This window comes from Rhizophagus irregularis, chromosome 23, assembly GCF_026210795.1.
Source record: "Rhizophagus irregularis chromosome 23, complete sequence".
Classification (NCBI taxonomy): domain Eukaryota; kingdom Fungi; phylum Glomeromycota; class Glomeromycetes; order Glomerales; family Glomeraceae; genus Rhizophagus; species Rhizophagus irregularis.
Window position 1 is genome coordinate 3,239,183 of NC_089451.1, and position 17,101 is coordinate 3,256,283.

Below are 17,101 nucleotides of genomic sequence, written 5' to 3' on the forward strand. Positions count from 1 at the left end.
AAAAATAAATTATAAAAGAAACTTCCAGTATTGAAATAAAGCCAAAATAAAAATTGATTAAAAAATAATTTTTTTCGATATTGAAAAAATAAAACCAAAAAATTTTTTGGTTTTAAAAGAAAGTTTGAAAAAAAATAATTATTTATTTTTTCAGATTGAACTTAATAAGAAAGATCAAACTTTTTTATTTATTAATGACGTTCAATTAATGGGTTGGCTGAGTCACTGACGGTAGATTTTTTTCTACGGTATATTTTGTGACCGAGATCAACAAATTTTCAATAAGATAAAAAAAGTCATGATGATTAAGACGTAGATAACGATAACAACCCATTTTGTTATAGCAAACAGAGCAAACAGATAATATTTGAAAAAGATTTACATTATTTGATAAAAAAAATTTACATCTTAGGAGAGGGAATATTTTTAATAAAAAGCGACTTTGGTAGTAATTTATAATTTGTTATTTTATTTTTAACTTTATTTGATGGCTCATTTGAATGTATATTTTTTATAGAAGTAGGGATGGCAAGGGTCAGTTCGGTTCGGTTTCTGCAGTTTTCAACCAAAACTGAACCGACCGCAAAACTGACCGATAAAACTGAACTACAAAACCAATTGCAAAAATACTGCAAAATCGAATAAAATAATGCCATAAAGTATCAACTATAATTTTTTGAATAATATTCTTTAATTTACGTAATTCTTTTACAACAATAACGCCGACGTTGTGATTTTTCAGAGAAACGAAAAATCACGTGATCAACGCGTAAATTCGATAATTTCAAAAATGAGAATATTATACATAAAATGGTATTCTCAATAAACAAAATCATTTTTTTTTTTGGAATATATTAAAAATTTACAATTAACCGATCGGTTTTTTGATCGGTTTTTTTTATATATAAAACTGACGGTTAACCGGTCGGTCTTGGACTGAAACTGAACCGATAACCGAACTGGTAAAACCGGTTATGATCGGTTATAACCGAACTTTTGGCATCCCTATATAGAAGTAAAGTCTGTTGATTCGTAGATTACTAATTTATAATGTTATAAAAATTGTAAAAAAAAAAATCCATTTATTTTTTTATCTTAGGTTTAAAAAAAGAAATGTTATAAGGATTAAAGAATTTTACTCAAACAATTATGAGAAGACGTGTCGTATTTGTAAATAAAGAGATTTGTATTTATGTATTAGTCATTTACTGATCTAGTAGTATATAAATGGGTTATCATCCGAAGGATGATGACCCATTTATATACTAAACTAGATCAGTAAATAAGTAACTTTATTTAACTTATTATAGAATGTATTCCGCAGTAATCCTTTCCAACTAAGTATAAACTAGCTTTGGATCCAATAATTACTATAAATGCAAAACCAAGAAATTTGTAACCTATCAAGTATTTGCCGTAAGTTCAGCGGGTACTTGCCGTAAATCAATAGATATCTGTCGCAAATTTGGCAGACAACTTGTTTAATATTTTTATGGATTAGATTCCACATTTAATCTAACCATAATTCTTATCTTTTTTTGTTAGAAAAGGAAATCGTTTGCCATCCTTTTCTCCTTTTCTCTTTTCGTAATAAAAAGACTCAAAAATTCAAATAATGGAAATCATTTTCAATTTTTGACTTATCCTTTTCTATTTTTTTATAAAAAAAATTAATATCTTTTATTCTTTTGTAAAAGAAAACTCAAAGATTTTAATAGTTAAATTAATTTTATAGTTACTGTATGATGATTAAATTTTAATTTTGAAAAAAAAATAAAAAAGATAAATCATCAAAAATTTAAGTTGTAAAAGTATTAGTAAAAAGGAAGAGGATAATAGTAATTCATTATTTTTTCGATTTGATCAGAACAAAAAATATTAATAATGTTTAGATAAAGAATTTTATTTAAGCGTATAGAAATTTCTTGATTAGAATCATTTCCTGTCAGAAAATCCACCAATATGAATAATCTTAACCAATTAGTAATCACTTAAGCATTATTATTTATCTTTTATACTTTATATTATTGAAATCATTTCAAACTAATTAATTTTATTTATAATTTTATCTTAATTTTATCATTATTTTTTCCGGTATATCACATTTTGTATGTGTCACAACTGTCACTTGCTTTTTAAAGTAAATATTTCTTAATTTTTTGAATTTTGCATATTCTAGAACGAAATTCAAACCAGGAAAATAAAATTTGTATAAACGTTCAAAATTTTTATAAACTACTGTATATTATGGCTTTACACATATTACGAAAAAAATTTGCCAACGCGCTTAAATATAATAGTTATAACTTAATCAATTCAATCGATTACAGGATAGCAAAGAAAATAAAAAAATGGTAATTTTAAACACGGGCTTCTCCTGCAAGTCACGTTTTTTACGTGATGATTAAAGAGACTGTATAAATATTTCTTATTAATAGCAGCGTCTTGAATTACTATTTTTAAACGGTATTTGTTCAATCTTATCCATTTATATCAAAAAATTAATTTTATTTACCTGGTAAGGTAATATATAACTAATATTGATACCAAGCTGCGGAGATGAAGCAAATTCTTTCTAGCTAATTTTTTGGTATGTAAAATGTTGCAACTCGCAAGTCACAATTCATAGTTCGTTATTTTAATTGACTTCCATCTGATGGTAAACAAATTTATCATCATTAGTGAATGAGAAAATCGTCATAAAATTCAGCTATTGCTATTACTATCTTTTAAAGTGAACAATTTCTATAAAATTCGATTCTTTTTGTAAGCCCAGAAAACTAAATAGTTGCGAACTAGAAAGTTATAGAAAGTAAACACAATTAATTTCCAGTAACATTAAATGGTAGAAAATAATTACAAAGTTTCACGATAAAATTTGAAATTGTTAATTTTTCATGAAAATAAGAATTTATAATACGAAACTTTATTTATTTAGGGTCTGTATAATGTAAGTTAATTAGTACTATATTAATAATATATTTGGGCAAATAAAACAAATATGTAATACTATATAAAAGAAAATAATAGATTTGAACGATCCTAGCATCGCCACCGAAAAATGGCAGCCAGGTTTATCTAATTAACTACGTCAGATTAAATTTCCGAATCAAATAAATATATTTTTTTTTTCTTTTTCTTCACTATAACATTTTTTATAGACTCATATTTAAAAGTAAATCACGTAGTAAGCCAAAACGACATTTAAAATATCCGTTTAAAATTTAAGTCATTAGAGAAAATAAATAATAATATTATAATGCCAAAAAATCGTTAAACTATGCCAAGAACCTGGAAAGATTAAGAATATAATGTATTGGGATAATTATATTAAAAAATTCTTTAAATATTTTGTTCTACAATTCTACCGAAAAAGATTATCCGAAATCACATGTAGCCGGCAAATAAATCCAAACTACCCGATCCGAATTTACCCGGATAGGATAAACGGATCACCGGATTCAGTAATCACGTGATATAGATCAACAATTGGTGACAAATGGGAGACTAACCGAAATAACAAGTCCTTAAAATACTTAAAATGGAAAAAAAGAGGGTGTGATGCCTTGTTTCTTTGGGTAACGCTAGGCTAGATAGATTCGGCATAATCGCCAATCATTACTCATATAGTGAGATTATCATATTTTGTAGACGTTACTAAATAAATAAAAAAATGGGGAATGGAAGTCTAATATATAAATACAACGAGTCCTTGATTTTTTTATACTTTCTGGACTTTGCGTCTTCGGAAAAAAATGGAAAGAAACTCAAACCAGGTGAATAAATTTTATATGAATATTGTATATATTGATCAAGATTTTTAAGATTATTAATAATCTTATTTTATATTATATTTATATATAGAGTGAAAGTTCGTCGTCTGCTAATAGTTCTGTAGAATTAAAAACACTTCTGCTTGAAAACACATCCAATAATTATATCCTTCCCGAGCTAGAACAAGATGGATTTATTACACCTGATAGAATAGTAGAAGAACTTATTAATAAAGATTTGACTAAAATCGAAAATTTATTTGCTCTAAAATTACTTTTTAAAAATCCACTTAATCAATTTTCGCCTGGAATCCTTCGTAATTCTTTAGTTACTTTAGCGGATCCGACACCTTTTGATAATTATGATAAATTAAGTGTGTCTAGGTTAGAGTTACATATTCGTACCTGGGTTGCTGTATTAGAAAAAATTTGCGTAACACCAATGCGCTTAAGTAAAGAACTTCGAGGTGAAGTTTATAATTCTTTAGCAAAATTCGCAGAAATTCATAAGAAAACAACTCAAGTAATGCATGAAGGAATTGATAAAAATTATAAGTCTGGATTTAATCAATTCAATCAATTACAGGATAATAAAGATGAAGGTATTATAAATAAACGAAATTATAATATTGACTTCTTATTAATTCACTTACGGGATACAATACATAGTTTACGTGATGATGAGACTTGGTTTCAAGAAATTATACGAAGAACCAAGGAATTGCTTAAGGCTGTATTGAATATTACACCAGGAGTCTTATCAACAGTAACACCTGGAGTTGCTCTTCCAAATGATAATAGTACAATCTTATCAATGCTCACTCAATTACGTAAAGGATTAAAATTTAAATATCCAGTAGCATCATATTATGTAGATTGGAGAATTATGTTGATTATTCAACATAATTTATCCAACTGGTCTGGTGGTACTGAAAATATAATTAGTAAAAAATTTCAAGAAATGATATTAATGGAATACTTTTGGAGTTATTTGGAAAAAGAATGGATTGATGTTGATAATAAATCCATTTTAGATTCTCAATCAAAATTTGATGAAGTATCAAATAAACTTGTTAAAGTTTTAAGAAATACTGGAAGTTTTATCAACGATCTTGCTGGAAATGAACCTCTTGTTTTACCACATACTTTATGGTTTGGAATATTAGATCTTGCACAAAATCTTATTCAAAATTCTATTCGAGTATCTACACATGGTCTATGCTATTATTTAGCAATTGAATCACTTAATAGAGCTCCAAGCAGTTTCATTCAATTTAAAGCAATTGAAATATTATTTCATTTAAATAATATTAATAATAAAATGTTTTCAATAATTGAAATTGACTTTAATCAATACATTCAAAAATTCAATGAAAGCAATTCTACAACAGATTCCTCAGAAAAATTTCAAAATTTGTTAACATTTGTTAATAAAAAGTGCACAGAAGATTTTAATCTATTAAATTATAATATTGAAAAAGGAAAGGGAAAAGGAAAAGAAAAAACTTCATCAATCCAATATACAAACTTAACAAAAAAAATTTCAAAATTGGGCGAAATTTTAGAAATGATTGCAAATGAAATGACATGCCCAATTGATCATGAACCAACAGATCAATTATGTGTTTTAAAATGTCAACATATATTATCATTTAATAATTTAAAAAAATTGAAACAGAAAAATTGCCCTAAATGTCGAGAAAATATTGAGGATAATGATATTAGATATTTACCACAAAATGTTATTTATAAACATTTATATTCACAATTTTTTGAAGCTGGACATATTTACCTTCAATTGAAATGGAAAATTCAACAAATAACCAATATGATAATGATTCAGGTAATTCAGAAGTTGATCTTATGTTAACTAAGAAAAAGAAAATTCTAAAAGCAGTTAAGTTAAATCCAAATATATCATTAAAATCAATATTTCAAATTGGAAAAAAACAGCACCCAACATATCTAAATGCTATTAAAGGATTGAAAGAAAAAAATTATAAAAATGCTGAACATTGGTGTAAAGAATTTCTTAAAACTTATCCAGAAAGTTATTCTATGAAATGTATTTTAGCTTATACTTATACATGTCTCAATAATTATGAACAAGCACATTTATATTTAAATGAAGCTATTAAATTAAAAGAAAAAAAACCTACTGCTTGGTATATTCGTGGAAAAATCCAATTAAAACAAGGCATTTATAATGATGCAGTAAAAGATTTAACAACTTCAATTTATTATAATGCTAACATAAATAATTTATATACAATTCTTGGAATTAGTTATTATAATAATAATAATGATGAATATGCATTAAAAACTTTTAATATCATGTTGAAAAATGATCCTAATAATTATTTATGTCTTAAGTATTGTGCTTACATTTATGAAAAGCAAGGAAAATTCTCAGATACTTTAAAAAAGTTAAAAAATTTACTTAGTATAAATGAGAAAGATTCATTAATTTTATGTTATCATGGAGAAATTTTAAGTAAAATGAAAAAGTATGATAGTGCTATACCATATTTTACAAAAGCAAATAATATAGATCCAGCAAATGTTCATAATTTTACTAAGAGAGCTATTATATATTATATTCTTCAAGAATATGATAAAGCTTTATTGGATTTTAATAATATCATACAATTAGATACTTCAAATATTTTAGCATATTATTGTAAGGATTGACATATTTTATAATGGAAGATAATAGCAATTCTATGGTAGCATTTAAAAAATGCATTGAATTAGATCCTAAAAATGATTTAGAAAAAATGTATTTGAAAGAATCAAGCAATTATCTTACTCAAATTTCTAATATTGATTATAATTCAAAGTGTTTGCCAAATTATCATAATCTTATTGCTAATATTAGTGAATTTGCTAATATAAATTATGATGAATCATTACTTTTGATGAGATGCAAAATATATATTGAATTAAAAAAATATGAAGATGCAGTATTAGATTTAGATAGATTGTTTGAGCTAAATGATGATATCTCATTTGCTTATTTATTACAAAAATATTCAGATTTTTGGTTATATATGTGTAAATCATATATTATTAATTATTATACTCAACTTGGAATTACTAATAACTTTGATCTCTATATGTATAGAGGTAGGCATATTAAAATTTAATATTCTATATATAATTGCTACATTCTAATATAGTGAATAATTTATAGCACGAGGGGTTTATTTTATGTCCAATCTTAATTATAATTATCAATTTCAAAAAAATAATTTAAATAGGTAAATATATTTATAACAGTATTTATAATCTAAGTAATTATATAAAATTAATTATTTTAACATCTGTTGTTAAGGTGCACATTATCTCTTGAAGACAATTATTTAAGCTCACCCCAACTTTCTATTACTGATATTTTCCTCCTTTTCCCCGAAAATGATTGTTATGATATAATTTGGAAAATAAATATCAAAAAAATAATTTCATCAGACTGTTTTATTAGATTTATAGTTGAAGAAAGTACAGTAAGTGAATAATAAATATTGCTTATTTAATTTTAATTAACAATTAATTGGTAAATATTTCTATAACTTCATATTAGATTAACACAAAAATGGATTATATATTAAAATATAAGGAAATAGTAAATCTTGAGGGCATAGGATGGATTTCATATGTACCATTTCACTCTATAAACTTAAAAATCTATCTACCAATACAACTTTCAATTGAAACAAATAAGGATTCTATTGACATGGTATATAATTTTATTCTCATTTTTTTGAATATGTACATTATATATGATTATAACATTATCATTTCTTTATTTATTATATAGCAAATAGAGTATGTTCGAATTACTAAGGATTATCATAAAGAACGAACTTATTTTCCTAAAATGGATCATTTATTACCATTTTACGCAAATAATGTTCCAGAAACTTTTAAAGACAAATATTTTTTAAGAAAAGAAACAGAAAATTTGCTTGAATTAAAAGACATTATTAATAACCTATAAATTATAATTGGTTATTCTATATATATAGTATCTCATCTCCATCCCAGAAATTATACAGTATATAGGCTGTTTCAAATTTCAAAAATTCTCTATATCTTTACCTAACAATTTACTAATAGAATTCAATAAGTATTACCCAAAATAAAAATTACTTATTATAACATAAATTCGATGATTTTATTGGATTTTATACTTCTACTAATCAAAAATTGTTGCAATAATTCTAATTACTTGTTTTTGTGAGAAAAAGTAAAAAATTTCCTAAAAATTTTCTTCCAAACATAAACGATTAGGTAAGCTTGCAACATTAAGTAATTATATCTAAGCTGTTATTATCAAAATAATAAATAACTTGCTTTGGAATTATATGTGCAAATAAATTGTAACTGAATGATAAGACAGAGAATTTATATCTTGAAAATGACTTCCTTTGATACAACCCGACCCAGCCCTAGGGATGGAATCAGTTCAAAATGAGCTGACTCCAGTCAATTCTAGAACCAATCTTAAATTTAAAAGATTCTGAATCTCTTTGGCTTAAAACTACTTTTAACCATAAAAATCGTTTTGAACTTTGAACCGATTTTGACGAACCGACTCAAGTTGAGTCATCTGATGATCACACACCAACTATGGCCAATCAAAATTTTTCTGGTTGATATCACATGCTATATTTGTTGTTGCACGTAGAAGGACCTCAAAAAATATTAAAATAGATAAGGTCCAACCAAAAAAAATTACTATTTGCTCGCATTTTTTCAAGGCCGGAATTATGATAGTGTCAGTCAGTTACTAAAACAGGAAATAAAATACTGGCTAACATTATCAAAAATTGTCCAAAAAGGAAAGACCTACATGATTATTTTTTCCTATTCTACGCATTCTCTCCTCATTTCAGTATTTTTCGGGGTCCTCACGTAGCTCATATTTTTATTTATTAGAGCTGATGTACAGCCCAGCCTAAGGTTATAATCTCAAAATATAGTATTTATTGATGCTTGACTTTATAAATATTATTGCCATTTTAAATTTATACAGTATTAACTTTCATTTTAATTTTTATTAAATTAAAGCCATCCCACATTTTAATAATAATACACATTGCTCTATTAGTATTAATTTATGGCATATCAATTTTCACATAAAACCGCAATTCATTTGACTTTTGCTAAACCGCTTAAACTGCAATTAAGGTAAATTTTAAAAATGGGGAAAATACAATTATACGAAATATATGTAAATATATGAAATATAGCAACATAATTTTATCAGCGCTTTATGCTAAATCAAGCATAGTATTTGTTTCTTGTGCAAGTACAAATCAAGTATAAAAATGGATCATTTCTCTATCTAACTTCTTTCGCAAAAAATAACAATTTTTAAAAAGTGTTGAATTAACTTTGACGAAAAAAATGAGCATACTCTACTCTACATACATTTAATAAATTTACTACGCATTATATTATAATAAGAAGACTACAGTTCCAGAGTTTATGAAAGAAAATATTAAGAAGAAGGATGGTACATTCGTACATTAGATGATATTGGTTTACAGTTAGATAGCAAACTTAATAATTTAGATAGCAATGCTGAGTAGTGGGAAGGAACTGCCACTATATGGTTAGGGCTCGGCAGATTTTGACAAGCAGATGTGTTCTTTCAATTAATTAATGATGTATCTACGCGATGGAATTCCAGCTACTTAGCTTGGGTCCGTTTACTATATTTAAAAGGATGGATCAAAATTTTACTAAATATTCTATTATGTAATGCAGACTCAGATTCAAAGAAAGATGCAAAATGATTAAAACAAATAATGATTGCTGATGATGAATGGGATCTCATCGCTGACCTAACAGAAGTACTATCAATATTTGCCAATGCAACAGAAAACTTAGAAGGGAGTAAATATGTGACAAATAGTATGCATGTACCAATGTTAATGGAGATTATTAAAATGGTATTAACTGATACATTATATAATCAAGATCCCGATGAAGAAGAGGATGATACATTTGAAAGTAAAGATGCAGAGGAAGATCAGGATTCTGGATTAAACAATAAAATTAATGAACTAACTAATACTTCTGGTTTGTTAGATGTAGTTAAATCAAGATTCAAGACTGTATAAAAATATAATGAAATATTATCCAACCCTTACCACTGAATACCTAATTCCCTCTATACTTGATCCTAGATTTAAAAAACTTGATTTCGCTCCAGAAGCTCAACAAATCAATACTAAACATCATTACGAAAATTATTTGAAAAAGAAAAGGAAAATTGTCCGCCTTGTGCAACTAATTCGTCAATTCAATCAATATCCCAATCAAAATCTTTAACAGAAAGAAAGACTCTGATGGCACGACTTTCGAAGCCTAACGTAGTGGTTGTCAATAAAGTTGAAGAATACCTTCAGTTACCCGAAATTCCCTTAGAATCAAATCCACTTACATGGTGGAACGAAAAAAAAGAAAGATTTCCTATCCTAAGTGGCCTTGCTCGAAAATACTTAGCAGTTTCTGCAACTTTAACTGCTAGTGAACGCCTATTTTCAGATGCTGGGAATCTACTAACTAATAAAGAACAAGAATGAAACCAAAATTATCCAAAAAAGTGATGTTTTTAAAGAGAAATGCGTCCAATTTTAATACAATCCATCCCGTAGATCCTATAGAGTATAGATAAATTACCTAGTTCAGTCTGTCAAACAGGCTTTTTTTTAATAAAGATTTGAAATTTGAATTTATGATAAAATGATATTTGATTAGTATTATTAAAAAAATAAAAAATTAAAATTGGGATAATATTTTTTTAATAAAAATTTATTTTGATAAACCATTATATATCCGTTAAATAACCGTTAGTATAACAGATAAACCAGTTCTGACCCGATTAGAAACCAGATAGGAAATTCATTTATAAATGTTAATCCGGATCTTGAATCTTGTTAACAGATGGACCCGGTTAACCCATTAGCAATCCGGGTCTGAACACTACATATAGCAACTTTATCTTTATTACTTTTAGATGATTGGTTAACCAAATCAATATGCTCTAACAACTGTTTTCTTCTCCATTTTCTAAATCCGGTGATCATGGGACATATCCATATTCCCTAATTTAATAATATTTATATTCGATTCATTACCTTCTTTTTTATATACCCTAGTATTATAATTTACCGCATCCTTATAGAATAAGTTTATTTCAAATTGTTGTGTTAATTTTAAATTTATAGATAAGTTATTTTCTCTTATTTCATTAACTCTTGATTTCGTTAACGCTTCTTCGAATTTTTCTTTATTTTTGAAAACAGGATCATATTCCTAACTTTATTTATTATATATATATAATAAAAATTGAGTTATACCTGTAGCTAAATCTTCGTAGTTCATTTACTGATTCTACACTCAAAATATTGTCTACTTCTTCATGTACTGTATATCTCTTATTAATTGCCATTGATCTCTTTTTGCACGTTCGATTTTGGTACCATTATAATAGCAAACCTAATTATACCAATAACTATTCCGAATTCTACTAATTTGCAAATTCCTCTAATAGACCTACTATTTAGTATTTCCGTTCTAACTATCTAATACTTGAATCATTTTTGATTTTAAATCAATTTAACTACTTCTAACTTACTTAATTTATTTATTAAATCCTCATCTTTTCAAAACTTGGGAATATCAAACAAAAAAATATTGCAAAATTTTTGTTATGGATCATGTAATGGAGGAGTTATTACATGTCTATCACCATCCTATTAATATGCTTTTCTTTTAAAAAAAAAATGATAATTAGCAAAAAAAAAATAAAATGAAAAAAATTATGAAATAAGAAAAATAATATGAAAATTGGTGCTTACTATAGTATCAAGTGCCTCGGCAAGCCCGACCTGAACCTAAAAAAATGAAAAAAAAAATTAGCAAAAAAATATCTAAATAAACAAAATCATGAAACAAAAGAAAAATATAAAAATCGATTCTTACTGTTATAGTAAAGCAATTCAACGAACCTGATCTTGGACCTATTAAAAAAGATAAAAAAAATAATTAGTTAAAATAAAAAAATTTGGTGCTTACTGTTGTACTGTATCCCGACCCTAAGAGATGAAAAAAAAATTTTTTTTTTAAAAAAAAACATGAAAATTAAATAGAAAAAAAAATCAAAAGTTAAGTTATGAAATTGAAGCTTACAATAGTACTGCAGCACCTTGCTGTACCCGATCTGGACCTAAAAAAAAGATAAAAAAAAATAATTTAGTAAAAGAAATTAAATAAAAAAAAATTATGAAATGAGAAAACCGAAAATTGGCGCTTACCATGGTACTACAGGATTAAGAGTGCTATCCAATCCGTGAACTTGGAACGAAAAAAATCTTTTTAATAATGAAATTAATAAAAAAAATCAAAATATAGTAGCTTATTGTAATACTGCAGCACCGATTTAAATCTAAAAAAAATAATTAATAAAAGAAATTATATAAAATAATTTGCGAAATGAAAAGAAATGCTTACCATAGTGCCCATAGTGCCGCAACGCTGATTTGGACCTGAAAGATGAAAAAGAATTTTCTTTTTGTGAAAGGAATTAAAATAATACAAAATTCAGCACTAACCGCAGTAAAGCAAATTTTTCTTGTAAAAAAAAAAAATTTTTTTCTTTATGTATTAACTTATAAATCAAATCAAGTATAATAATGTAATGAACAAAGACACAAAAAGAAAAGAAAAAAAAAATCTAATTAATAATCAATTACCATTACTTAAGACAAGTGAAGAGAAAAAAAAAGACGTGTTACAGCTATTTTCATAAGACCTGGGACAAAATAAATTTTTGAACCCGACCGCCAACCCACCGATCCAGTTCAGTTGTTATTTATTTTACAAATCAAACAATCAAATCTGGATCACGTGCCCAGCTAAAAATACCGGCGGCAGATCGGGTTCAAAAATTTAGTTTGTCCCAGGTCTTATGAAAATCTCCGCAGTACATCCATATCATGTTAACTACCCCAGTCGCACCGACAAAAAATTTAGCACAGGGCCGGCATTACAGCATATGCACGAACACGTGAAAATAAACAGTGACGAATAATGGGTGATGAATAAGTTTTTACCTACTCGAAAAAACGTCCCTCAATAAGTGTGACGATATGATAAATTAAAATATGTCACGTGATCGCTAAATTTAGTTATATCATGTTGATCTACAGATTTTGGCCAACGCACTTGCCTTTCTAAAGTAAAAATAAAATAAAAAAAATGAATTGACATCAGTATTTATTATATACAAAAGTTAATTTTAACTTTGAACATAGGTAATTAACAAACTATTATTTAAACTTTATATAAAATTTTTATTACTTGAGTTTTATTTCCTTTGGTCATCCTTAACAATTGCAACAACTAACTACTAAAACATTTGAGTTTGCATCACCGGATTTGAGTGGCTAGATTTTAACTATTTAACAAGTATGGAAACATTCATTTACAGTATCTATTTTTATTAATAGAATCTGAATATTTGTAAAAAATAAATATTTTTTTAATGAAATTAACCGTTCTTCGGACATAATTTCAGTACTTTGCTAAATGAAATAGGATTAATAATGTATGACTATTTCAAATAATGACTTCTATTTTATATGGCGAACTTTATTTCTATAGTCAGTTACGATCTATATAGCAAAGAGTTTCGAAAAGTCAAAAGACTATCACTGTCAGTATTTGATGAAAAGCACCAGTCGAGATTACGCGACTTTATAATGATTTAATTTGATCGGGTCTAATATGGTACCTCGATATTACTAATATAAAATTTGCTCAATTTGCTCAATTTATTTATGAAAAAATTTAAGATACATATATCAGATATTAATGCAAAATATTTCTTAACAAAGAATATAAAAATAAAATACTGTATATAAATTAATGTAGTCTAATTCTAATGATCAATCGTTCCTGCTGCATAATTTAAATCCTACAGTATAAACAGTCAGTAAAAGAATTAAGTGACCGAGATACTGTATATAGACAGCCTGTGGATGAGTAGATGATTGATTATTTTCATTTGATAAAAGATTCGCTTTTCTATATTCTTCTACTTCTTTGAATTGTTCTTCAATCTCATTATTTTGAAATTGTAAAACTGATTCATATATTTCAAAAGAATTTGGTCTATTTTCTGGATTTTGGTCACAACACTTTTTCATTAGAACAATATAATATTTTGGTGCTTCTAGTTCATTGACTTCAGGTCTAATTCCATTACAAATGCCTAATGCCAAAAACTTATCATGTGGACAATTAGCAAAAGGTTGTCTCCCGGCTGCTGTAAAATACATAATTATACCAAAACTATATATATCTGTCGCTTGAGTATAAGGCTTTCCCCTTAACACTTCAGGAGCTACATAAGGCATAACCCCATAAATTTTTGTTTTATCTATATTATCAACTTCTCCACATAATCCTATATCTGAAATAGATAAAATATTTAAAATATTACAATCAAACATGCTTATGTCATTAATAAAAAATAGTATATTTCCTGTATGTAAATCACGATGAACTATCTTTCTTTGATGTATCTCTTTAAGTCAATACTAATATTAAATAATGTATTTAGTTTAGACAACCAAGAAAAATTTCTGTTATTTTTATTCATCCAATTATTAAAGTTTCCACCTTCCGCATATTCAAGGACCATAATATATTCTTTAGTATTCAGATTTTGAGATAATCCATATATTCTAAGAATATTGCTACCATAGTTATTTACCGAATATTTTTTGATCTGTTAAACCATAAACAAAAATATTATTAATGTAAAAATAATAAATTAAAATTTATAAAGAAAATTACTACAACTCATTTATAAATTCGTCAGTAATATTTAGTGAGTTATATAAGCATTTTAAAGTAACCTTTTTATCTGCTTGCTTTTTATCTGATTCATAATATACGGTCCATCTTTCCATACTGCTGCATATACCATTGCAAAACCACCTTTATCTATTTCTTTAATATTATAAAACTGACTGTATGGTATCCAGTCAAATATAATATCATGGGATTCATGGATTTTTGATTTCATTTCTTGAATTAAATTATCAATTTTTTCATTTCACTTATCTGATTTTTTGTCATGTAATATACATCATTAGAAACTATAATGTATTCTCTTGTAATTGGATTTTGAGATATTCCATATATTTTTACATTTTTATTAATTAATAATTGTTTAATAATTAGTAATTATTTACATTTTATAAACAACAAGCAACCCAAATATTCACAGGTTGAAAGCTAAAAAATCGGGCATATACCCTATTGGTAACTATTAAACTAATAGGTTAGCCAAAAATTAGTAATCAATAGGGCATATACCCGATTGATAACTATGTAAAAATTTAGGCTATCCGGATTGAAAGGATTTATTAATTTAAATAAATTAGGTAATTATTCAATAGTCATCATTTGGTTTATTACTATATGTGAAACTGAATCCAATAGGAATAAACCGATTGGTAGCTATAAATTAATCTGTTGGTCTAATAATACCATACATATATATTACATTATTTTACCGAATTTATAATATTTGACAATACATTTGATACGAATATTCACTAAGTATACTTGGCAAGTATAAAATAAAATAACTGATTTATTACGATTTATTAATAATAGAAATTATAAATGGAACTTCCTATTAATCGGTACTACTGCCATATAAGTTTTCGCCTTCCGTCTGCTGTTATTGTTATTGTTATTTGTTCCGATTGTAAAATTAGTAGGAATAAACCGGCTATAAATATTATGAATTGGAATTATACTATCACGAGACATTTCATAAAATTCATTAAGTTTCCAGAGTTCAATATTAACACTGCGGTCATCGTCCTGTTCAGCTCGGCAGTAAAATCTAATTCGATGATCATTAACCAGTAGGTACCATTTGACGTAAGCAAGTTTGTGCGTTCTTTCACCAATAGTTGGAAGTCGCAATACATGCTCGAAATAAAATTGCACCATTCCTGGGTAGGGATGGCAACGGTCACGGTCATTAACTGATTATGACCGGTCATGACCGTGACCGATATCGGTCGGTCAAGACTTCTGACCGACCGTTTGACCGACCGTTTGACCGACCGTTTGACCGACCGTTTGACCGACCAAATTTTTTTATGAAAAATTTAATAAAAAACGTCGCGAAAACGTTTTTATTAATAATTTAATTAAAAAAAAATGTTTTTCGCAACCGTTTTTAATTATTTTAACAAAAAACGTTGCGAAAACGTTTTTATTAATAATATAATTAAAATAAAACGTTTTCGCAACGTTTTTTTAATTATTTTAATAGAAACGTTGCGAAAACGTTTTTTTATTAATAATTTAATAAAAAATAAACGTTTTCGCACGTTTTTTTATTAATAATTTAATAAAAAATAAACGTTTTCGCACGTTTTTTCAATTGCCTTAATAAAAACACTGCGAAAATATAAAAAAAATGATCGGTCAAACTGTCGGTCAAACGGTCGGTCGGTCGGTCAAAGGTTCTTGACCGGTTATGACCGACCGATGACCGACCATGACCGACCGTTGCCATCCCTATTCCTGGGTATAATTCTATCGATTCGTTATCTTGGGTAAATTTTGCTAAAATATAAGAATTTTTCTTATATCGAGGTGCTAGCGTGGATCCAAAAATTTCAGCTGCCACTCGAATTCTTCCGCATTGATTAATTATTGGTTGAACAACTACATACGAATCATTCTGTAAACCTCGACTGATCAGATTTGACATGGAGCCGAATTCAACATCCATCTTTTCACCATAAACTTCATTATAATAAGTAATCAACTGTTCATACAAATTGTCGGGTAAATCAATACGGTTTTTAATTGGACTTAATAAATTGCCCGGATAAATTTCACTGCCAGTGATCGTATCTTCTAATTCGCTGTAGAAAATCCGTTTGAACTGCACCAATTCTTCTGATCTGAGGTCATCATATGCCGCTAATGAACCAGTTGTTTGCCGAGGTTCAATTAACTTAAGACCATTAACAAGCTTCTGGTTGCTGATTGAATAGATATAAGATCATTGATTCTGCAATTCTGCACAATAATTCTTAGCAATTCCGGTTCAATATATCATTTTGAATTGGGATAGGAACCTAAAGGGCAAATTTATGATATATTAATTAAAATCCGAGACATTCATTGTTAAAATATTTACCTAAGATCCCATTCATTTGTTCAAACGAATAACACCAAAAAGAGTATATTGGACCATAGTCACGACAGCATTCGGC

General features: G+C 26.9%; 1 protein-coding gene across 1 annotated transcript; it reads left to right on the forward strand.

Annotated features, from left to right (window-relative positions):
* Window positions 1-3,755: 3,755 nt before the first annotated feature.
* On the forward strand, window positions 3,756-7,770 carry OCT59_015653 (uncharacterized protein; the record flags this gene model as incomplete). Its single annotated transcript, XM_066140172.1, has 8 exons — window positions 3,756-3,776; window positions 3,865-5,616; window positions 5,727-6,453; window positions 6,528-6,899; window positions 6,967-7,033; window positions 7,108-7,276; window positions 7,354-7,509; window positions 7,591-7,770. 8 exons carry the CDS (start codon window positions 3,756-3,758, stop codon window positions 7,768-7,770), a joined length of 3,444 nt encoding a protein of 1,147 aa, XP_066002980.1.
* Between the last annotated feature and the right edge of the window lie 9,331 nt (window positions 7,771-17,101).